We start from the raw sequence: 25,425 nt of genomic DNA, 5'->3' as shown, positions 1-25,425 counted from the left end.
TGGCAATCGCAACCAAAAAAAAAGACACGCAATGCGATTTTTCATCATCATTTTCTGGTTTTATTGGCGTTTTTGTGCAGATATTGATCAATAAATGAGAACATAGTAGACACAAAAGAGAACTTTTAGGCAGCGAACGACACAAAAAGAGTAAAAAACTTTGTGAAGAAATAAATTTTGCAGAAAAAGACAAAAAAAAAACGTAAAAGTTTTTGGAGTAAGTATTTATAAGAAAAAGTCTGCAAGTCACACATTTTGTGTCCTTTTAATAAAAGTGTATATCATTTTTCTTCCATTTCTGTGCAATAAAAATATATTTAATGTCGTGTATGGCATTTGAATGAATAAATTGTCATGCAGCCGTAAGAGGTGTGAATTGTTATGAGTCTCTATCGGATGATGAATTTTTTAAAAGTTAAAGGAAATTTTCAAAAAAAAAACTTTTAAAAAATTATTTAAAACTAAAGTTATTATTCAGAATATGAATCGGTTCAAAACTGGTAATAAAATCGGTTAAAATCGGTTAAAAATTATTTATTTTGTTTTTGAAGGTGAAAGAAAATTTTAAGATCTAAAATAATTTTAAAAATTAAAAAAAAGTTTTAAAAAATATTAATTCTAAAAAAATTGAGCAAAAATAATTTTTTGCCCAACAAAAATTTTAATCGGTTGGAAATCGGTAATAAAATGAATAATCGGTAAAAATTTATTTTTTTACCACAAAAAGTAAGTCCAATTAATCAAAAGTTACAAAAATTTTCAATTTATTTAAAGAATTATTAATAGAATTAAAAATTTTCATAAAACTTTTCAAAACTGGAAAAAATTAATCTTTTGTCAAAAAAATTTCAATCGGTAAAAAGCTGGTAAGAAAAAAATGGTAATTTAATTTTCTTTCAGTTGAACGATTCCATTTTTACCAGAAATTGATTTTTATTCAATCCCACATTCAAAAAGTCTGTCGATTTAATTTTTCCTTTAACATTCAAATTAAAATCGACAAAAAAAATTTTTTACAAAAAAACCGCCAAAACCGATATTTCCCCAGTAATTTCCACCTCTCCACGCCCTGCACATGACACATGGAATAAAATTTGCACATTCAAATGCATACATTTATCGTTTGTCGTCTTATATATTTTTTTTGACGCGCACAATTTTTTCCATATGGTTGAAGCGAAAATGGAAAAGGTTGTAGACGCGACAATTTTTCCCTTTATATGGCAAGCAAAAGAAAAGTTATTCACGAACCAATAAAGAATAAAAAAAATAAACTCACATCACATCCTCATTTAATAAACACCCAGCACCCAGCACTTTTGCTTGTCAAGAGGCAAATGATAAATCGAAAACAAGTGCGTTGTCGCGTTAAATGTGCGACTGTGTATAGGAACTGTGTGTTTTTTATGTGTATCGAGGAAAAATAAAATAATATTGAAATAAATTGAATGACAGTGGCAAGGCGAAAATTTGGCGTTTCTTTTAGAACTAATGGTCTTTAGTGTCTTTCTGTCTTTTTTTTTTTTTGTTGTTGTGTGCCCCGAAAAATAAAAGCGATTGACATGCATTTATTATTTATTGTTGTTTTTATTATATATGTTAGCGGAAAAAGTAGGTGAAGGAGGCGGAGAAAATATGGATGACGTGGATGTTTTCGTTAGGTAATGATTGAGTCATCTAGCGAAACATGTGAACGTGTGCGATTTTATTATAGTATTTTACACTGGAAACTGTCTTTATGTGACGCAAAAATCGCAATGTGGCAAAAATTTTGTGAAAATTGCTTAGTCAGCGATATCTATATGAGCTGGAGGCAAGTAAATTATTGTTAAGCGCTATCTGTTGGCATCGATAAGAAGCTTGAAAAAAATTTTACTTTGAAATTCAATCAAAATTGCTCGGAAAAATAATTAAAAACATGTAAAATAATAAATTTAATTTTTAAAGCGCCATCTATGATTTAAAATTTATTGAAAATAGTTTAAAAATTAATTTGAAGCGCCATCTATTGCAGTTTTATTGAAAAAAATCTTAAAAATTACTTTTTTCTACGCTAATTTTATTTAATTTTAATTAATTTCCCATAAATAAATTAATTATTTATTCTACAGCGCCATCTATGGTTCAAATATTATTCTAAAATATTAGAAAAATTTATTTAAAACGCCATCTGTTGAACAAATGTTATCAATGATCAATTGACGTTATCTATAAAAAATTAAAAGATCTCCATTAAAAAACTTGCAGCACTTTACTTTCATTACCACTAATTTTCAACTAATTTATAAACCTTTTTACAAATTTAAGCGTCATTACTGCCCCCTCAAAACTGTAAATAACCCATTAACGTCTTAACCTTTCGTTTTTACAATTTTCCTCTACAATTTTTTTACGACTCTCTCTCTTCTATTCCGCGTTACTGCCTTTTTTACTCTACTTTTTATACTGCCATCATCATCGCCATACTCAAGAGTGTCAAGATTTAATTGTTAATTTTTCTTATGTTTACGAGCCGTGCATGTTTCTCGTTGTTGTATATATGACAAGAAGACATTTTACAACTTTTTACAGAAAACGAAACGCGTCATCGTATTATTAGATTATTTTTAGACAAAATTCTTTCTTCGGGGAACATGCAGCAAGGCAATTTTCGCCAAACATATGTCTTGCGTTTGTCGTAAGTTTGTTCGTTTTCTTTGAATACAAAAAAAACGAAAAAAATGAATAAAAATGAAAGAATAAACAATAATAAAAGACAAGCAAAAAAGTAATTTACATTACAAAAAAGGTACAAAAAACTAAAACAAAAGACAGCAGATGCAAACATTTGGTGTTAATTTTGGTTTGTATTTGAATTTTGTATATTAGCAGACGGATATCGGTGTCTTCCTTCCATCCATTCTTTCCCGGTATGGACAGAAAGTAAATAAAATTGTAAACAATGATTGATCAAAGTAATGACCCTTGCCCTATGGACGAAAAAGGAGGAAATTGATCAAGTAAATGAATTTTTTGATCCCCTTTAGATTTGATCATCCGGAGACCTTAAAAATTCCTTCAAGAGGTTAATCTGATCTCTTCAAGAGGTCTTTTAGATCCCTTAAGGGGTCAATTTGATTCTTCAAGAGCATTAAGGGATCAAATTGACCTCTTCAGGGATCTAAAAGACCTCTTAAGGGTTCAGTTTCAACTCCTAAAGAGACTTTTCAGACCTGCGGATGACAAACTTCAAAAGGGATCAGGTTGAAGCCTTAAGAGGTCAATTTGATCCCTTAAGAGGTCAATTTGATCCCTTAAGAGGTCAATTTGATCCCTTAAGAGCATTGAAGAATCAAATTGACCTCTTAAGGGGTCTAAAAGACCTCTTGAATTGATCAGATTAACTTCATGAAAGAACTTTTTCAAGTCAACGGATGATCAACTTCAAAGGGGATCAGCTTGACCTCCTTTAAGGGATCAAATTGTTTCTTTAAAGAAAATTAAAGAAACAAATTGATCCCTTAATTGATCAACTTCTCCCCTTTTTCGTCCGTAGGGCAAAGACATTGATAATGAGGAAGGCCATTGTTTCGTACAAGAGATAAGACGCGACTTAGACGCGCATTTATATTCATCGCCTGAACCCTTCATTCTGCGATTCATCATGAATTTATATTAAAATTCTCTGTGTCTTTATGGAATTATTATTATTATTACTGTAACGTGTACATTACGCAAACATTACGAAATTTTTTTTTGGTAGGTACTTGCTTCTGGAAATTCTCGACCTTCAACGCGCCTGTCTATCTTTCATATTCATCTTTTTCCTCCAACGTGCTGCGAAAAGTAAGTCAGTAACAAAAAAAGAGATACAAAAAAATCCATTTCCTTCTATGAATGACGACGACAACGACGACGCACTAAACGTTTATTCCCATTAAAGGAAAGTAAGTACATCAAGTGTTCACTTTCTCAGGCGCGCACAGTGCGAGTGAAGTGAGAGAGTCACAATAAATCTAATAAAAGCAGCAGCAGCAGCAAAAAATATGACAGAAAGAATAAATGTCTCCTCATAACAAAACCATTAGACGTTCACAAGTACGAACAATGTATTGTCTTGTTTTTTTTTTGCTCATCGTCATTTTTGATTAAAAGTGCCATGATTTAAAGACTTGTGTCTCTCGACTGCATGCAAATAATGAATGAATGAATGAATGGCAAATAGATTTATTAAAATATCATTCGTTTCCTCTCTATCTCTCTCACACATTGCCTGCCATGTTGTTGTTGTTGCAATGTGGATGACACGTATTGTTACTCCGTCTTTGTAACTTTAGCATACGAGAGAGTCTACTTGGAATATATAAAAATAATAATCTTTTTAGTTATTTTTTTTTATATATTTTTTTTTCTTCTTCAACTTATGTTCAACACATTTTGAATACAAATTAAAAATTATTGCTTGTACACATCTGGGTGTCGCTCGCTACGCCGAAAAAATTCCGATTGTCTTCCACAAATAACAACAACGATGAGACAACGACGATGATAATACTGTTCAAAGCAGCGAAATAAATACATTTTTAATGTGTAATGATAATAAATGGATTTGAATATTATTATAGAATTATTGAGTAGTATAGACAAAAAAAAAAAAATAAAAAATAAATTCAAAACCACACAAACAAATACTTTATCATCATTGTTATTCATTCTGTGTGAAAAAAGCATTCAATCTGGTAGCGAGCGAACGATTTCGTATTAGCAGAATTTATGCGGGACAAGAATTTAATATTTTAGTCTGTATGAAGTTTTATGAGAAGAAATAGGAGAAAAATACTTTGACGAGTGATTTATTTATGCGAAACGTGTCACAATTGGAGGAGGATAGTGACGGATCGAAAAAGGAAGGGAATTCTTCGAAAAACTATTTTTGTTTAAATACCTTTCGAACTATTATGAAATGCTATCAGTTAGAATATTAATTTTTTTAACTCTGAATAAGTTTGAGATCCTAAAAAAATTTCATCCATACAATTTTTGTAACGCAATAACTCAAGTTTTATTTTTCGAATCTCTTGGAGTTTGGCTTTAAACTGTCCTAATGAGCTGTAAGAAGGTTTATGTAACGAAAAAAATTGAAAAACTTTGTCCAAAGTCATGGAAAATTCAAAAAATGAGGTGTAATGTTCATTGCATAATCAAAAAATTTTAAAACTAATTCCTTGGTTTAGGTTAGCTTTAACAAAGGCATCATCGTGGTATCTGGAGAGGTTTATTATGGTCGATTTGGCAATATCTAATTCACAAAAGTAGATCTAGCTACTTAAATATATGCCAATAAAACAAAGTCTTCCAAGCTTGAAAGCTGTAATTTAATTTGTAACGCTATAACTCAAGTTCTACTTCATGAATCTCTTCGAAATTTTTTGTAGTGTGTCAAGCTAAGCTTTGAGAAGGTTTATGAACAAAAAGATTCAAAAAATGTCGATGAAATTTACGAAAAATTCAGAAAATATTCCAACTATAAAAAGACGTAAGATTCATTGCATACTTCACATTTTTAACAGGTATAACGAAGTCTATGGGTTGTTGTTGTTGTAGCGGTAAGTCAAGCAGTTAACTCTTACGATTCGAAACCCAAGAATTTTGCCACTTCCAAAGGATTCTGCCATAGATCAATGACAGAGAGGTCCGTTGGCTTTTCTTGACAGTTGAACAGGTGGTGTACGTCATGTAGCGTTTCGCATTTGTCTTTAATACTGTCATCGATGCGGTGCAGATAGTTGTTGGTTAGTCTGCTGTATCCTGAGCGGAGTTGCGATAAGGAGCTTCATGTTTTTCTTGGCAGCCTTTTTTCTTCGGTCACGACTTCCGGAGGTTTATCGTTCAGGACCTTGTTTAATGATGCCGTCGGTCACTGAGTTGGTGTGGACAGTGTATGGGTCTATGGGTTAAAGTCTATGGGTCTCGATGGTTGCTATCAAAATTAATTACTAAAGTATTTCATCAGCTCTAACGATTTAGAGTTGGTTCGGTTCTAAAGATACATTCTATCTGAGGTTCAGTCTGAAGTTCAAGGTCCATTTTTCACCTCATCATATCTTTAACTGAAAATTCACTGAACATTCTAATCAGATGATCGATCTATTTAAGACTTCCTCATGTGCGAACCTCCTTAGGCACAACTCATAAATCTCCCTGCTCAGATGTAGCTAGTCATGTCTCCAATAAATAACTCATGTTTTCTTCTTTGTGAAACTGTGATCAAAATCATGCTACGTCTATGTATCGACGACAACAAAAACAAGGGTTCCTGATAAATTTCTTTGATTTATCGATACATAGGTGATAACTGGGTGATTTATTGTTCTCATGCCAAAAGTTTCTTTCTTCTTACATCTTTTTACTACATATTGATATTCCATTTCCGTTCGTCTCTTTTTTTTCCTTTCTATTTTCTCACAAGTTTTTTTCTCAAGTTTTCGTCATCCATCCGACACTTGGGTACCTACACGTAGCTAGGTAGGTAGATAGAGGAAGTAACACGACAAAAATTGGAAAACAATAACTTTGAATGACAAGGATTTATTTGGTTTTATCGTGTGTTTCTGTCTCTCTGTGTCATAGGAAGGTATAAAGAGAGCATTTTAATCCGAAAATTCCGGTTTTGTGCAAAATTTTCGAATCAGGATCAAATTCACAAAGTGAGACGCAGACACATACAGAGACAATTTGTGAACGGGGTAAAAGGAAGGTTTTTGTCACACTTTTCAATTTCATATTATATTGCTGCTTACGTTTTTGTGTCGGTGTGTACGAATGAATGCCGACCAATGCAAGATTCCACTTGAATAGTTTCAATGGTTGTTCATGGGGATTTTCATTCGGATTCGATGGTGCTTCGTGACTATACACACGAAAATTGTCACATGATATATTCACCATCAGAACATAATTTTTCATTTAAATAAAATGGAAACTTCTGCTCATGTGCTCTAACGTGTGTACCATGGCACTTCAATATTTCACATTATCTCTAACTAACTTGTGGCAAGGAGGATACTTCAATTCCCTTTTTATATTTTAATTTAAAATTGGATTTAAAACGCTTTTCACAATGTAATTTACTGTGAAGTCAACTTTTCATACGGCGGAGTCATGTCACGATGCCACGAGACGACCCGCTTGGGGATGCCATTTTGTCGTGTGTGTGTGAATTTTCTCGTAATTAGACCAATCAATTATCATCAGATGTCAATAAAAATTTTATATAATTAGCTAATCAATCACAGCAGTGATTGGAGAACATCGTCGTCGGTCGTCGTCTTGTCGTCAAATCGATCGAAAATCGATGTTTTTACGCATCGTCGATGAATTAATTCCATTTTGTCGTTCGTCTCAACTTTTTTTTCCTAGAAGAAGTTTCTCCCATAAATTTTTTTCTCTCGTAATAATGATACACTTTGCAGTTCTAGTGGCATGTCGTGTCGCCATACATATAGTTTTGTACAACAAAGTACATTAATTAGCCGTTTTTCCTCTTCTTTTATTGCTGTACTTTTGCCTTTAGCAATCATATGAAAAATTGCAGTTTCGAAGTTCGAGTTGGAAATGAAATAATTTGCGAGAATTTTAAAAAAATATATTTTTATATACAGAAAATTTAATAAAATAAATAAATTAATTTTTTTATAAATTTATTTTAATGAATTTAATTATTTTTTTTAATTTTTTATAAAAAAAATATTAAATAATAATTTATTTTTTATTTATTTATTTTTTTAATTAATTTTATTTATTTATTTTAAAAATTTATTAAATAAAAATTGAAAATTAATTACATAAAATTAAAAATTAAAGGTAATAAAATTTTACTTTTTAAAATATAAAAAAAAGCATAAATTCTATTAATTTTTAAATGATGTTTTAATTTTAATTTTTTTATTCAAATAAAATCTTATTTAAAACTAAAATTTATAAAGAAATTATTTTTATTATTTTTTTTAATTATTTAATATTGATTTTTTTAAAATTAAATTAAAATTCAAATTTATTTATTTTTTTTTTAATTTTAAAAATAAAGTAAATTTGTTAAATAATTTTAAAATTATTTGAAAAATCTTTAACATATTATTTGTGATTTAAAAAAAAAATAAAAAAAAGATATTTTGAGTTTTTTTTTTTATAAAATTTTGACATATTTAATTAAATTTTTTTTTAACTTTTCTATTTTTTTTTAATTTTTTTTTTTACAAATTTTAAATTTTTTTAAATTTCTTCAAAATTTTTAATCAAAAAATCTTCGCAAAAAAAATCGGAAGAAATGCGAAACATAAAATTTCCACACATGCATAGTAAAGTGCGAGCAAATACATGAGATTGATGGTCTTTTAGTCGACAATGTACATTAGAAAAGTTTTGTTCACGACTGTAATAAAAATAAAATAAATAAAAAAAAACTCACATAACACTCGCACATAAAAAAAGTGTATTCAATTATGTTGTTATTTATTATCCCTGACAATGTAATTAATTTTATCAATGAAATTTTTAACATTTTTCTCCGTTGTTCGCCTTGTAGGTCAATTAAAATACTACTTCTGGATGACTGACCAAAAAAAAAATAAAAACGAGAGAAAAGATGATTGAGTTACCACGAACTTCTTGCTCGAGAGGAAAAATCGGACATTAATGGCATCGTTACATTTTATTATTATTACGACAGAAATGTGCTGTGTAATGCTTTTCGATTCGTATTTCTTCCTTTTTTCGATGGAAAGTTGGCAACGAAGCATCAGACAAGGCCACATGCTTTTTCAAATTCCTTGTCATCTTCGTCAGTCGTGCGTGCAGGCAACTTTGCAAAGTACTAAATACACTTCCACACCGCATTGAGTCGCGCGCACATGCAAGGCGGCGAGTAAACAAGCAACACAAAGGGAAAAGTTACACATTTTTCCCGAACACATCCATTTAAAAATGTTGTTTGTTGCGTTTTTCATATTCCCAAAAGACCAAACAGTCATTCAATGAGCAAGAAGAGTTAGTAGGTGGATGAAGTGCGTTGCGCGAACGAACAAGTGAACTGAAAGATGAATGAAACACACAAAAAAAAGAGAAATGAGTTTTTCTGTTGTTTGTTTGAAAAAAAAAAAAAACTTTTGTACACAAAAAAAGATGATGATGTCACAAAATATGTGCTGAAAAATAAGAGAAGAGTGACTGAAGGGTGCTCTGTCATACGATCCTTGAAAATGTCTTCTTGCTTATTCAACGCCCGAGCGCCGTTTAAAGGGAGAAAATGTGTTTCGTAACGGTAAGTGGTTTACGCAAAAAGTTGTCAAAAAGTAACACAAGTGACACGATGACATGTTGTAGATCTAAAATAAAGGCCCATGAGAGCTATAAAAGTGAGGAATTCAATTTTATGGCGGTTTGGGGATTTTTTTTCCAGCAAGTTTTCGTTCGGAGGGGAAAGCGCGTGCCGCTATGATGGATGTCCGTTTAGGGAAGAGATTTTAATGGAAGTTTGCATATTTGATGGGTGAGTTCGTTTAATTATGAGGAATTTTATTTGCGGAGGGACGAGATCCGGAAGTCAATCAAGATAAGGGAAAAGTCGACGTACCAAAATTGAAAAAAAATGTTAAAGGGAATTTTCAGGTAAACGGAATAAAAATATTTTTCGAATATTTTTTTTTTCTTATAATTTAAACCCAAAATTTGATTTTTATACGACTTTGGCTTAAATTTATTAAAAAATTTAAATTTTTATTAAAAAATAATTTTTATAAATATTAATTATTTTTTAATTATTTAATTTCGGTTAGTTTTTTTAAGTTTTAATTAAATTTTTGAATATTAATTAAATTTTTGAATTTTAATTAAATTTTAAAATTTTAATTAAATTTAATTAAATTTTAATTAAATTTTTGAATTTTAAATTTTTTGTTTAATTTCTATAAAAATTTAAAAATTAAAAATTTCTGTACATAAATATTTAAATTTTGTCTTAATTTTCCGCTAAAATTTAATTTTGATTTTGATATTTTTTTATTTTAATTACTTAAATAATTTTCTTTTTTAATTTTAATACAAAATTTTCAGTATTTAAAAAAAGTTTAATTTTTTTAAATATTAATTCAAATTTTGTTTTATGGCGACTTTGATCGGCTAAAAATTTTTTGACTTCCAGAATTCCAGAAAAAAAATCTTCAAAAAAAGCTCAAAATCTATTCCAATTAATCCAAACCAAGCAAATAAAATTTTCTAAAGCCAACAGCCCACAAATTTCCAAAGAAAAAATGTAAGCCTACCACTGCAAATGATGGATCAACAAAGAAAATGTTCAAATTTACAACTTTTAAACAAATTGTAAAGTTTTTTTGTAACTTTTGTGATACCATTGTATCATTTTTTATCATTTCTTGTGTCTCTGAGACCAAAAAGTCAACTTTTGAGTACAAGTTTGGACAAAAGTGTCATATGTTTACTTTGAAAACATGATTTTTTTGTCATGAATTTCCATGCTGAAGTGACTTTTGTAAAAAACTTTTACTAAAAAATACATTTTAAGCTAAAGTCTGGTTTTAAAGACTAAATTCACGCTAAAAATCCTTCTAATGTCTATAATTTCCTCCGTAACTACTTTAAAGATGAAACGCGCTCACACCATAATTTCTTGCCATCATCACATGAAATCCCTTGATGCCTTTGTCATGTCTCTTAAATTAAGATTTCGCCACTTTTGACACCATGTGTCACTCTGGGGTTGCTTTTAATAATTGTAAAGGGAGACTGAATGGTATTTGTATCCTTCCTTTTTCCGTACTTTTTGCAACATGTCGTCGTCTCTCGTTACGACCGACGACCGTAATAATGAAATAAAATAACATTCAAAGAAAAATAGGTTAACTAAAGAGCACTCAATTTCTTTCTATTTTTCTCCTTTTTTTTCTTCTTCTATTCACAACTAGATCTACTCTTTATCTCTCGCTGTCTCTATTTCGAGCAAAAAAAATATTTCATATGATGGGATTTTGATTCTTTTAGTACGTTATTAAATAAATTTTATTACATTCGAAACTCTTTTTTTTTTATTATTGATTCACACATACCTACACGAAAAAGTTCGAGCTAGCTACCTCTATTTAACACAAATAATAGCGAGAAATGCACGTGTTTCCATCATATATCATTAAATGAAATGCTAAAATGTTATTGCTGCACACTAGAGCACGAGGCACAGATGAAAATGAGATGAAATGAAATGAAAAAAGAAGAAATTTAATCCAAAGTAGAGTTTGTGAGTTCGTGTTTCTGTGTGTTTATTGACATAAAAAATTATTATTTGTATGATAATTTCTTATTCGTTTTGCGTGGCAAATTGACTGTGAATATTAATCATTAGGATGATGATGAGTTTGGAACAAATGCTAATAAAATTCATACATCACCTCACAGGAAAATTAAAAAAAAAATAAAAAAAATATTTTAAAACATAAAATTGGCGATAGACTATTTTATGGTATTATTATTGATTAATATATTGATACAGAATAAAAAAATATTTTTTTTTTACAAAAATAAATCACAAATAAAATTTTCGCACATCTATTTCCCATTCCAGTAAAATAAAAAAAATATAAAACAAACAAAAAAATTAACAATAAAAAAATTCCATTCAATAGATATTTTTAAATATAAAAAAAATTATTATCAAAAACAAAATATCTCGCATGTCACTATTTTATTTTATTTTTTATTTATTTTTGCATTATTTAAAAAAAAATAAAAACTTTAAAAATAAATAGAATGCGTTATTTATTTACTTTTTTATTTATTTTTTTTTTAAAGCGACGAATTAATTTTTTTATATACGAACAAACATCATGAACATCATTCCCATAAGATATGATAATTATTATATATGTATAAATTCAGTCACCAAGATGAGTTTTTTTTAATAATAATAATAATAAATAATCAATCATCAATCAAAGATATATGTAAAGAAAAATAATTATTATCATACACGAAAAAAAAAATATTTAATGAAAAAAATTAAAAATAAAATTAATGCACTTTTTTTAGAGGATTCATTACAAGAACTTCATCACATATCCTTAAAAATTATTTTTTTTTATTTATTTTTAATAATAAAAATAAGATTGAAAATAAAACGTACTCATTTTTGCGACATGACATTTTTTTTAGCAACACCTTTTATTATGTCGATCGATACGATGACTATAAAGGAAAAATATATAAATATTATTTTCCTTGTTTTTTGTTGTTTTTTTTTATTGCAGATTGTTTTTAAGCGTACGAACAAATAAATAAATAAAAAAAAAGTTAAATGATAAAATTTATGTGTGTTTAAGGGGTAGGAAAAAATTTAAATTACAAAAAATAAAGGATTAAGTTGTTTTTGTCGTCGTCGTCTTATGCAATACAATAGAATTTTTTTTGTAATTTTTTTCTATATTTAAAAGGATTTAACTGTGGAAAGTCAGTGCGAACGAGAGAGAGACAGAGACATAAAATGTAAATGTAAAAGGTAATTAATTACACCACTAAGCCGCACTATCATCAATTAATCCCATGATGTCGATAAACTCGCGCTGCTGCTGCTACTCGAGTGTGGTTGTAATTACCTACTCATCGTTTTATGAGCGCGAACGCGAGACGAGTGTGGTAACGAGTGGCAGAAATTGTCCGACAGAGATGTTCAATTAAAAAGTTTCAAAGGTTAAAAGCGGAGTGAAGAGATAATAAATCAGGGAAAGTTAACTACTAGAAATTAATTTTAAAGGATTTTTTAGAGGATTTTTTGGTTTTGATGTTAGAAGTGAAAATTTTGATGAATTTTTGAACATTTATTTAGAAGAAATATTTAATTAAAATTGAAATAAAAATTTTATAAATTTAATTTTTAAACTTTTTCAGATTAATTTTTTTCTAAAGGGCAAAAATTTAATATTTTAATAATTTTCGAATTTTTTTTTTTTATTTTTTTTTATCGAGAATTCTATAATTTAAAATTATAAAAATATATTTTGTTAAAATTTTTCTTCAAAAAATATGAAAATTTCATTCAAAGAAAAAAAAATATATTGGCAAAAAATTTGAAGTTTTTTATACCAAAATATTCTATTTACTGAACAATTTTAGTTCTAAATTCATTAAGAACGCTATTTTTTTTTCAATATTTTGATAATTTTATTAAATTATAAAATCATAATTTTTTCGCAAGTTCAAAATTTCATAAATAAATTTTTAAAAAAATATTTTTAGATAAATCTTGAATATTTTTTTTTTTAAATTCAAAGCTAAAAATTTAAATTTAAAAAAAATATTTTTATTTTTATTTTTTAATTATTTTTAAATTTGTATTAAAAAATTTCATAAAATTTGTCAATTGACAAAAAATTTAAAATTTTTAAAAATTTTTTCGAATTTATATTTTTATTTTTTCTTAAAATTTTTTTTTTTTTAATTTTCGAAAAATTTTTTTTTTCAATGACTTGAAGAATAAATTCTTGCACTATCAAAATTTAACTATTACTTGATAAAAATGAACAAATTTCATCAAAATTTTCACCTGAAAGTTCTATTACAACAGGAAATTATCATAACATTGTATCCATTTCCATCGATTTTCTTGTCAGAACGTTCGATATTTGTATCAAAACCGTTTAAATTCACCTTCTAACCCCCAAACAACGTAAAAAATCTTTTACTTCGCTACAATGACATTCCACGAAACGTCAATCAATCAATGTTTGTTTGCGACTTTTACTTGCTAGTTCACGCAAATCCCATATCACATGACTTTCACTACTTGCGTGCCGTCAAAAAGCCAAATTGAACAACATTGCCCTTAAAATTATGCCACACTTCACCTCGTCGTCATAAATATTTTAATTACTATGATCGATGATTACGAAAACGCCGCCTGTTTTTTTTTTCCTGCTTGAATTCTAGTAGTAGAAACTATGCCTTGCTCTCTCTCGCTCGCGTTCTGTCTAATTAATTAAAACGTTAAAATATTAATAATGCGTGTCTGTGAAATAAATACACATAAAAATACTTTCCAAGCAATTGCAGTTTCATGTTTGTTTATCTGTCGCTTTTACAAAAAAAAACGTTCCCGGAAAATTCGTCAAATAAAATGAAACAACAACGAGTTATGAGAAGTTCGACTTGCCGGCAAAAATGCAAATGACAGGCAATTAATTGAAAATGGCATGTCAAAAGCAAACGGATTTTCTATTCAATTACAAATAAAAACATTTTCCTCGTTATCGTCGTTGTTGTCTTTGGACACAATTTTAACGTATATTTAGTTACGGACCGACCGAACGTGGGAAGGTAAGAAAGGTAATTTATTCATTACGAAAGAATGTTTGAAAGGAGGAGAAATAATAATTTTAAGTTTTTGTCTCAGGGTCCCCGAATGTTGCGGGAAAATTAAAAATAACTAAAAAAAAATATAATTAAAAAAAAATTAAATAAAATTTAAAAAAATAATTATTATATATTTTAATTAAAATTAAAAATTATTTAAAAAAAATTATTATTATTAAAAAAATATTTTTTATATTAATTAATTTTTATTTTAATTAAATAATTTTATTTATTTTTTAAAATTTTAATTTATTTTTAATTTTAATTAAATAAAAAAAATATTGTTTTTAATTTTAATTAATTTTTAACTAATTTGAGATAATTTTTTATTAAATTAAAAATATTACGAGAAATTTATGACAAATTTAATTTTAAAAAAAAAAATCAGATATTTTTCATAAATTAAAATTTATTTTTAGTAATTTAATTTTTTTTATTTTTTTTTTAATTTAATTTTTTTTTTTTTTTTTTAATTTAAAAAAAATATTTTTTTTAATATACCTTTAAAAATAATTTTTTATTTTTTTCTAAAATAAATACATACCTAAAATAATTTTTTTTTTTAATTTAAAAAAAATAATTTTTAATTTTTTTTTTTTTGAAAATTTATTTAAAAACTACTTTAAAAACTTTTAAACAATTTAATAATTAAATTCTATTTTTTTTTTAATATTTAAAAAAATTATTTAAATTTTCCCGCAACTTCCCCGAAAAAAAAAAATAATGAAAAATGGAGAGACAATAGACGAGTGACATGAAAACGACCAATCAACACAATTTTCAACCGGAAAATTGTTGTCGTAAAACTCTGTCACATCCACTTGTCGACCCATCGTCGTTTCTTGGCTCAAGTTCCTACCGCTCTCTGCACTCGTGTGCATTCGAGAGTAAGTACATTGCAAGTGAAAAACAATAAAATTGGAATCCGTTCAAAAAATAATTTTTCCCTACACGTGAGTCGAGTTCGCATGTTCTGCTACGTGCAGACCAAAAAATAATTAATCCAGCTCCGTTTTTAATAAATTTGCTTTTTGTTTGTCTGTCGACTCTCCTCGCCGCCCCACATTTGTACTAACCCGATGATGTTGTTATTGTTGCATAAGACGACGACGACATCGACAACTTTGCGCGCCGCTCGTTTGCTGTGGGACTGACTGACAAACTTTTTCTATTAAATTTTTTAGTTTGTTTTCTTCAAAACAACTTACGACGACGACACAAAGAAAAAAAATTTGCTTTACGTGTGAATTCAATTTAGTCAAGTGCAAATAAGTAAATTAGAGTAATTATTTTTTCTGTGTCGCATTTTCGTCGTTTTGAAAACAATTTTCCCTCGTACTCTATTTATTTATTAGAATTGTATTAAAAAAAAATAAAATAAAAGTAAAATCAAGGAAATTAAATTATTACAAAGAGAAAAGTAGAGAAAATGTTTTTATGGCAAGAAAATGTGGAAACAAGCATCGACTTACCTTGCTTCCGCGTTCATTAAAAATTATTTCCACGTCAAGAATTGTTCCAAATTGCTGCAGAACGCCGCCAAAATGAAAAGAGAAGGAACACGGTAAAATTTAATTAAAATTGACAGCATAAAATGTGTTTTCAATCGAACTGAATGGGCGCGCGCAAAAATTTCATAAAATTTTGCGAATCTCGCTCATTCGCGCGCGAACGATGAAAAAATAACTCGGGCAATAAACAAAGCTAATACGTACCCCAAACATGGCTCGCAAGTCGGGATCTCTAAATCTGAATGGTATATTTGACACATGTAATCTCTTTGGTTGATCTTTTTGGTTGTTGATGGCGGCAGCTGCTGCTTTGAAAAGAGAATATTTTTCGCATTAGTTACTGCACCTTTGGGAATTTTTTATTTTTGAAATGGAATTTGGTTATTTTTTGACAAATTGGAGCTCAGAAGTGGTGCTTTTCGGCGGAAAAAATAATAAATTTGATCGAATTTGGTTCATTTTTTGTTATGTTTGGTTCATGGAAGGTCCATTTAAAGGTCAAAATGTGGTTTTTGAGCAAATAATTTTAAAATGTGATTAGTTTTTGCTCATTTTAGATGAAATTTTTTTAATTTTTCGACCGTTAAGGTAAAAACTCAGCAGTTCAAGATGAGTTTTAAACAAATTTTAACATTTTTAAAGCAACTTTTGGTATTTTAGGTACACAAATGATTGAAATTTTTCCTCATCTGGTTCAATTATGTCAAATCACTATCTTGAAAATTAAAATTTCGAAGAAATTCATTATTTGAAGACGAAAAATATTTAACCAAATATCAAATTTGAAGATTTTCTGAAAGGCTATGGAAAAATTATCTCATTTTTTGACCATTAAACCCTAAATTCATGAATTTTTGAGCGATTCTAGATGAATTTCTAAAAAAATTCAACGTCAAATTATAAAAATTTTTAATTTTCTAAAATTTTGAGGGATAATTTTTGATATTTAAGGGCAATAATGTCAAAAATTTAACAAATTTAAATCAATTCAGACTAAATTTGGCTCCTTTCAGATCAAAATTTTGTCTTTTCTGCTTTTGAAGTTAAATATTCCAACAAATCTGATAATTTTTGGTTCATTTTTAACCAGATTTCATCAAATTTGTTTTATTAACACAACTTCTGAGGCAAATTTTTTCTCCATTAAAGTCTTTGAGGTCAAATTAAAGCAAAAATCAAAACTCACCAGCAGCTGCATTGAGTGCCGCAGTGACCGAGGAGACAGTCGCTGCAATATTGTTACTCGTAACGGTGCTGCTATTACTACTGGCTGTCGTTATCATGGAAGTTGGAGAGGCGGATGGCTGACTTGTGAGTGAATTGAGTGACGAAATGGCGGAAGAAGCGGCAATTGGCGACGAATTGGACAAGGAATCGGGTGAGAGTTGCGTGTTGTTCTGGTTGCAGCTGGTGGGCGGCGTTGCGGTACCGTTACTGCTAACCACGTTGTCTCCATCGGCGACATTGCCATTTGTGACGACGCCGGGAGTCGGTGTCGATGCGGATGGCGATGAAGGTAATTGTTGTGATGATGAAGGTGAATTGTTGGCACATGAATTCTCTGGTTCTGTTGACTGTTGCTGCTGCTGTTGTTGTTGCTGTTGATGCGGATCGGACTGTCAAGACGAATGTTTTTAATTAAAAATCTTTCTCTTTTCTTCTTCTTTTTCTTTGAAAGGTAAGTGCAAATTTTTAAAAAATTCTTTACATTTCAACAAAAATCTTTTTAAAAAATTGATTAAATTGCTTTTTCTCGGTTTTTAAGGTCAAATATATTCGAAAACTAGCTTTAAATATTTTGGCAATTATTATAAATTTTTTACTAAATTTTTCATTAATAACGGTAATTAAAAATTATTCAATAATTTTAAAAATTAAAAAAAAATCGATAAAAATTAATAAAATTCAAATTTCTTTAAAAAATTATTCAAAAGCTCTAATTTTGTTTTTCAAAAATTTTTTTTAATAAAAATGAACAATTTTTTTAATTTAAATTTTCAAAATATTTTTTTAGTAGCAATTTAAAGAAAACTTTTTTAAATAATTTTAATTATTTTTATATTTTTTTTTTTATTTTTTCACTTTAAAATTTAAGATAAAAATTTAAAAAAATAAAAATTATTAATAAAATTTCAAAAAAATCATTAATTTTGCGAAAAATATTTTTAAGGAAGAAAATTCATATTTTCCAACTAATTTTGGTCACGTGACTTTAAAAAAAATTGTTTTTCGACATTTCAATAGAAAATGTCGTAATTAAGCAAGTTTTTTTTAGTTTTTTGTATAATTTTACCATAAACAGTAATTTTTCATGATTTTTTAATATAAAAATTCCAAAATATGTCAAAAATATTTGTATTTTTATTTTTCCCCCTGAATTTTTTCGACAAAATCCGAGGGGGGGGGAGACAAAAAATGGATATATTAAATTTATTCGCCTTAATGAAAAAAATATTTTCCCATTCGATTTTTGACCTTTTCTTCAAAAAATTTTATCAAAAAAAAAACTGGAGAGCTTTTAAAAAATTTTTTTGTGAAAAATCGAAAATTTTTTTAAAATTGCACTTGCCGAAAAGAAAAATTCCTTACCTGGTCATTGGCATTCGTTTCCGTGTTTGTTCCATTCACGACGACGCTCGAGGTCGCCGAGGATCCCGAAGTGGGCACAATTGACGTTGGTATCGCCGCAATGCCATTCTGGCCAGTTGTCGTCTTGTTTGGCGACATTTGTGCGGCAACGAGTTGCTGTTGTTGCTGCTGCTGCTGCTGCTGTTGCTGCAAGTGATGCGATAACAAGGCAGCATTTTGTTGTTGTTGCTGTTGTTGTTGTTGCTTGACGGCGGCAATTTGCTCAGCAATTGACGTTCCCTTGACGGCGACCAAATTTGGCATCGCGTGCGCGGCATCCGTGGGGAGTCCCGTGGCGCCAGCTGCCGCTGCGGCGGCATTCGCTGCAAGCGTCGCGGCATTCTGTGGCGTGGCTGCTGTCGCTCCCGGCGGAAAACCCGGGGGCGTTGGAAAAGGTGTGGCTCCCATGCCCGCTTGCACCATGTGCTGCAAAGAAAAAAAGGAAAAAAATCATTGCAACTGACATGCGAGCCAAAAAGTTTCTTTTTTTTTTGTCACAAACACCCACAACGCACATGTAACATTTCCCTTCTTCTGCCAAAATTGTAACCTTTTCAACTCAAACAAACGTCGTAATGTCGAAAGACGAAGAAAGAAACAAATATTGGCCCCAACCTGAAAAACACTCACAGACATAAATGTCATCTAAATTATCGTTTTATTCAAATTAGATGTAGTTTATTTATATTTATTTCATTCAACAATCAAACAATAAACGGTAAACACACGGAATAAAATACACACGAACTGAGCAGTAGTCAGTGTAATGTCGTCGTCGTTGTCGTTGTGAGCTTTTTGTTTTGCTACACTCAATTTTTCGAGTATGAAGCATGGAATTATTGTCATTATTATGTAAGACGTTGAAGGGTGAAGGAATGAAAATAAAATGTAAAATTATGAAATGAAACAATAAAAAACGTGGCATTAAGAGAAGAAATTATGCGATTTTGTAAATTAATTTTGAAACAAAAATTATTTTTAGGGTTTCTGGCTATTACATTAAAGAAGAATTTTCGACAGGTACTTTCAATTATTTTTAAATATTTTTTGATTTTTATGATTTTTTTTTTAATTTAAGACACTGAAAACAATTTTTATAGTCTCAAATTTTAGAAAATATTCAAAAAAAAATTATTTTTTGTTAAAAAAATGAAAATTTATTTAAAATTTTCTGAAATAAAAATTTAAAAAATGTCGAAAATTTATTTTTTGTTGAAAAAAATTTAATTATTTTTTGTAAAATGTAAAAAATGCAAATATTAGAATATTTTGAAATAATTAAGGTCGAAAAATTGATGAATGAATTTTAGTAACAGAAACTTTGATTCCCTAGGGTCTCCCGAAAAAATATCTTTTTTGTCCTTTTTGTAATTTATTTATTTTTTTTATACAAGATAAAAAATATTTAACTTTAACGATTTATTTAAGGTTTCTGCTATAAAAACCGTTCAACTTTTAATTTTCTACGAATTAAAATGAAATTTTGGATTTTTCTTCAAATATGAACCAAATTTTTGATTTTTGACTCATCTTCGAATATTTTTTTTTTCAATAAAATAAATATTTAATCTAAAATTATGAAGAAAATTTTCATATTTTTTTAATGTTCAAAAATTTTAAAAAATATTTTCTCGATTATTTGAACATAAAAGTTTATAAAATTGTTTAAAATATTTGAAAGTAAAAATAGTCTTAACATTTTATGTAATTTAAATTTAAAAAGTGGTAAGCTTTAATAAGCTTGAGATTTGGTCAAATTTTGATAGTTTTTATTCGATTTTTATCAAATAAAAAACTTGAAAAAAATTTTTTTTAAAAAAAAAATTAAAAAAATTTTAATTATTTTCAAATAAAAAAAAATTTATTAAATAATAAGTCCATTACGCAAAAAAATTTTACTTCATAAACAAAAATTCAAGAAAATTTTAAAATTAAATTTCGATTTTCAAAACTTTCAATTATGTTTTTAAAAAAAAAATTATGGAAAATTTTAAATTTAATTTTTTTATCCTAAAAAAATTATTTAAAAAATTTCAAAATCAATTTTCTGCAGTAACGACCTTTTTCTAATAAAATATTCAAAATTCTTGCCAAAAAAAACTTAATTTTCTTGCATCAAAATTCACTTGAACAAAAATCTCCTCAAGGTCATCAACACAAACGAAAAACTACATTGCCCTCGCGCCAACACATTCACTGCAAAATACATCAAGAGGATTCAATTGTTCAAATAACTCGCTCGTAATTCACTCACTAATTGAATCCGCAAACAAACAAACAAACGATTCTTGTTATTTTGTAAATAATCTCTTGATGCACGACCAATCGCAACGGCAATAAAAATGACAAACTGCCATTCGTCTAAGACGTAATTTATGTTCATTCAATTATTCAGGTCTCCCAAAGTAACAGGCGCTGTGCTGGAATTATAATGTTCTTCTGCGACGTGTCGGATCATTAAACTGCTGCACGTCATAAAACCCGACGATCCTGTTTGCTTGAAATAACCTGTCGTCGACATCGCTGCGATGGTGTAAAGTGCAAGTGGTGATGACGGCGGCGATAATGACGCACGGTGGGCCGATAATGAAGAAAAAATCCAAAAAATAAATAAATTTAAATTATTCTGATTATTCCAAACCAACCAATTTATTTTTTTCTCCAAAATAGCTTCGAAAAACTTGAAAAATCGACAAATTTTTTGCAAATTTTCTATTTTATGGTAGAAACTTGTAAAAAATTTTTATAAATAAAATTGAACTTGTAACGCAATAACTCAAATTTTGCTTCACGAATCTTCACGAAGAAGATTTAGGAACAGCAAAATAAAGAAAATATGCAAAATTTTATCAAAATTTTTTAAATCATGATTTAAGTTTAAATAAAAGTCATTTCAAATGGACTTAAATCGAATTATTTAACGTAATTTGCAATAATATAAAGAAAAATTATAAATTTTCCAAAATTTTTTCAAAAAAAAAAATTTTTTTTTTAGAAAAAAATGAAATTCTTTCCAAAAATATATTTTTTTTTTCAAAAAAAATTTTTTTTTCCTCCGTAAATAAAGTTTTTTCCTCAAAACATGAATTTTTTTATAAAAAAAAATTAAAACTTTTATCCCAAAAATTAATTTTTTTACAAAAAAGTAAATTTTTTTTCTCAAAAAAGTGATTTTTTCCCAAAAAATAAAATATTTTTCTAAAAAAAAAATGAAAATTTTTCACAAAATAATAATTTTTTCCCCAAAAAATGAAAATTTTAGATCCAAAAAAATGAAAATTTTAGATCCAAAAAAGTATTTTTCCGAAATTTTTTGAAATAAATGAAAAAATTTCGCAAAAATTGTCTAAAAGCCAAAAAGAAATCGATATTTAACTCAAACTTAAGCTTTTTTAATTAAAAAATTAAGTTTCAAAACCCTGATTTTTCCAAATTTTTCCATTTTTCTATTAAATTTAAAAACTTGAGGACTCAATTAGAGCCCACTGTGCGACGACGCGACACACACATCGTTGTTTGAAGCGACCGACTGTAAATTTATTCAACCTTGATACCCTTTTTATGTCTATTTGTTTATATTTGGCATAAATATTAGTAACGAACGTCGAAAAAAAAAAACAAAAAACGCAAAAAAAAAAAGAAGCGCCACTTTTCTCTCTTTCTCCCCATTTTTCTTACAACTTTTTTCTATGCGAGACAGTTACTTGTCATTTTTTGCGTTGAAAATTGTCATCAAACTATTAGCATGCCCGCGTGCAATAAACCTTCGTTTTGTCATCGAAACGTACAGCACGAACAATTGAGCGCGCTCGTGAGAGAAAAAGTGTTGTTTTTTTTGGCATTCGAACAATAAATTCTTCTGATTTGCCCAAATAAACTAGAAATGAGCATGAAAAACGTTAAATTATTATTATTTCGAACACAAAACTGCTGCGAAATTTCCTGCAAGATTTTTTGCTTAACTTTTGCTGTGTGCCCAACAAATTTTTCTAACAAGAAACACATCAAAACACAACACATTTCTCGTCTATTCTGGCAGCAAAGTTCTGCATTATGCAACTCAGGATTTATTTATTTATGTTAATCCAGTTGCCATACAAATGTTTTATTTTATTTCCTTCGTTCCGAAACACACACATTGACGACGACGACGAACACGATGAGAACGATGTACGCATAAGTTTTTTTGATTTTTTGTGTAAATATACAAAAACAACTAAAAACTATTGAAAGAAAAAAAGTTTTTTGTACGCGATGTTTGATTTTTGTTTAGTTTTCTAATGCAGTGAAATGTAGTTGGAACGGACTTTTTGCTTCTTCTTCGTGGGACAGCTTAAAAAATGTTTGTTTTTAGGGTTGTTTTGGGTGCCGAAGGTGATTTTTCACGGAAAAAGTTGGAAAAATGGAACATAAGGGACCTCGGGGGAAGATTAAAAAGTTCGTTAATGATAGTTGGGAAGATGTTCTCGAAGAAAAAATGTGTCTCAGAAGGAAATATTTTTCTAAAGAAAAAGTTTTTTAATGACATTGTAAGTTGTAAAATGTAAAAAGGGCTCAATTTCAAAAATTATTTTAAATTAGGTTTTTAACGTAAATTTATTCAAAAATTTAAATTTAAGAAATTTTTTTCTTATTGATTAAATTTTTTTTATTTTTTTTTTTTTTTTTTTTTTTATTTTTTTTTATAATTTTTTTTTAAATTTTTAATTTTATTTTTTTTAATTTTTTTTTTTAATTTTTTTACCAAATTTATTTTATAATTTTTAATTTAAATATTTTTTATTTTATTTTTATTAAATATTTTTTTTTTAATTTAATTCATTAAATTTTATAAAAATCAACAAATTTTCCTGAAACTTTATTTTTTTTAAATTTTCCATGAAATTTTTCTTAATTTTGAATGACAATTTCGAATAAAATTACTATAAATTCTCAGAAAAAAATATTTTTTTCTATCAAAAGTTATTTTTATTACAAAAATTAAATCGAAATTAAATCAAAAATAAAATTTATTTTTATTAAATCGTTAAAAATTAGCAGTTTTAAGTCGAAAGCTGTCGAAAGGTGAAATTCTTGACCTTTTATTATCAACTTTTAGTCTGAATAATAAGATTAAAAATAAAAAATTATCAGAAAATCGTCAAAAGTATAAAAAACTCATAATTGGCAGCTGCTAATTAGGGAAAAAATGTGAAATTTAATTTTTCATCCACCAACTTTTCATAATACGCAAAAATAAACTTTTAAATAAAAGCCGTTTAATGCGGTAAAAATATTATCTAGCAAAAATAAAGCTGCCACAAAGCCGGAAGAACTGAGTTTGGAAGATAAAATTGTCAAATTGTGGTAAAATTGCCAAAAATTAAAATTTAAAATTATTTAAAAATTAAATTTTTAATATTTTTTACATTAAATTCTTCATTTTGGTCTAAAAATTGTAATTTTCTAAGCAAAATTTGAAATTTTCTTGACTTTTTTCATTGAAAAATTTTCCATTGACTTCAAAATATTGCCTATGTCACTTAATCTTTAAAAAAATACGTTCTAAGCCATGAATTACAATAAAAATTGATTGATTAATGAGGTAGAAGTAATAAAACAAGGTCTTTCAAGCACGATAAGGTGATAAAATTATCGTTCAAAAGTTGCCAAATTGTGTAAATTTGGTTAAATTTGAGATTAAGGAAGTACTAAATCATCAATTTAGAACATACCAAGTTACTTATCTGAATAAAAATTAATCTGAAGAGACTTTTTACGGAGTTTAAAATAAAAAATCTCGAAAAATTAACACAAATTTCGTAAAATCATGAAAAAATATTAAATTTTAGGTAAAAAATTCTTTAATTTTTATCAATTTATTATTACAAATTGATTTTTTTATGAAAAAATTTTAAATTTTGATCATTTTACTTTAAAAAAATGAAAATTTGGCTCCAAAAATTCTCTTTAGAACTCTTAATTGGATTTGACAAGTCAAAAAAAAACTTTCAAAGATCATAAGAGCTCACCTGACACAACAAAAATAAACGCTAAGCCTCGTTTGCTGAAAATCGGTCGTTTTCAATTAATGAAAAGCTCATCATACACCCACATTCCACCCGCATCTGCAACATTCACTTCGCATTCCCATCGCCTCTCCTTATAATTTCGAAATTATATTCACCTTTCTATCATAACAAAATTTTATCCCCAAACGCCTTCTACCTCCATTCCCGATTTTCACGGCATGGCACGGCAATACAACAACGACAACGACATGGCACGCACACCTACACGACAACACACTCACTTAAAATTCATCCCCAATTTCATCTTTCTCTGCCGCTCGCACAGACACAATTTGCCTTACACACATTATTAACCCAAACATGTTGTCTTCTATTCTACACGTCAATATTTACTTTTTCCATCAAATCAAATACTGAGGAAAATTAAACACTCGCTTTTCTTTATTTTCCAGTTTTCACAACGCAGTGGCATGAAATGGCATTTTTTTGAGGCCCTGAGAGCTTAAAAAATAAATTTTTGGAGAATTTTTTCGATTTTTTTTCATTTTATTTTAATATTGATTTATTTTCTTTTTAAGTTAAGTTAAATAATTTAATAGTGAAAAAAATTTATTAAAAAATTAAAAATTTAATTTAATGAATAATTAAATAGTTTATTAACATTTTAATTTAATTGTAATTTAATATAATTAATTATTTACATTTAAAATTCAATTAATTTCATTATTTTTTAAAATTATTTAAATTAATTACATTATTGTCATTTTTTTAATTTAAAAAATTATATCAGAAAATTTTCAAAATTTTTATTAAAAAAATTATTTTCAATTAAATTAAATTAATTAATTATTTTTTTTTTTTAATTTAAAAATTAAAATAAGTTT

At 27.8% G+C, this 25,425-nt stretch overlaps 1 protein-coding gene across 9 annotated transcripts in view; it reads right to left on the bottom strand.

Annotated features, from left to right (window-relative positions):
• Positions 1-25,425, bottom strand: part of LOC134831267 (RNA binding protein fox-1 homolog 2) — a 67,039-nt gene that overhangs the window by 39,613 nt on the left and 2,001 nt on the right. For 7 of the 9 annotated variants that reach the window (XM_063844947.1, XM_063844953.1, XM_063844950.1 and 4 more), the window contains 4 exons: positions 18,492-18,956; positions 17,089-17,518; positions 16,107-16,210; positions 15,864-15,917 (listed from right to left, as the gene is read on the bottom strand). In XM_063844947.1, coding sequence (XP_063701017.1) covers positions 15,864-15,917; positions 16,107-16,210; positions 17,089-17,518; positions 18,492-18,956 — 1,053 coding nt within the window. The remainder of the gene's footprint in view (positions 1-15,863; positions 15,918-16,106; positions 16,211-17,088; positions 17,519-18,491; positions 18,957-25,425) is intronic. The other 2 variants (XM_063844951.1, XM_063844949.1) reach the window with 2 other exon arrangements.

This window comes from Culicoides brevitarsis, chromosome 2 (genome assembly GCF_036172545.1).
Source record: "Culicoides brevitarsis isolate CSIRO-B50_1 chromosome 2, AGI_CSIRO_Cbre_v1, whole genome shotgun sequence".
Lineage (NCBI taxonomy): Eukaryota > Metazoa > Arthropoda > Insecta > Diptera > Ceratopogonidae > Culicoides > Culicoides brevitarsis.
The sequence above is the reverse complement of the archived record's forward strand: the minus strand, read 5'-3'. Positions and strand labels throughout refer to the sequence as shown.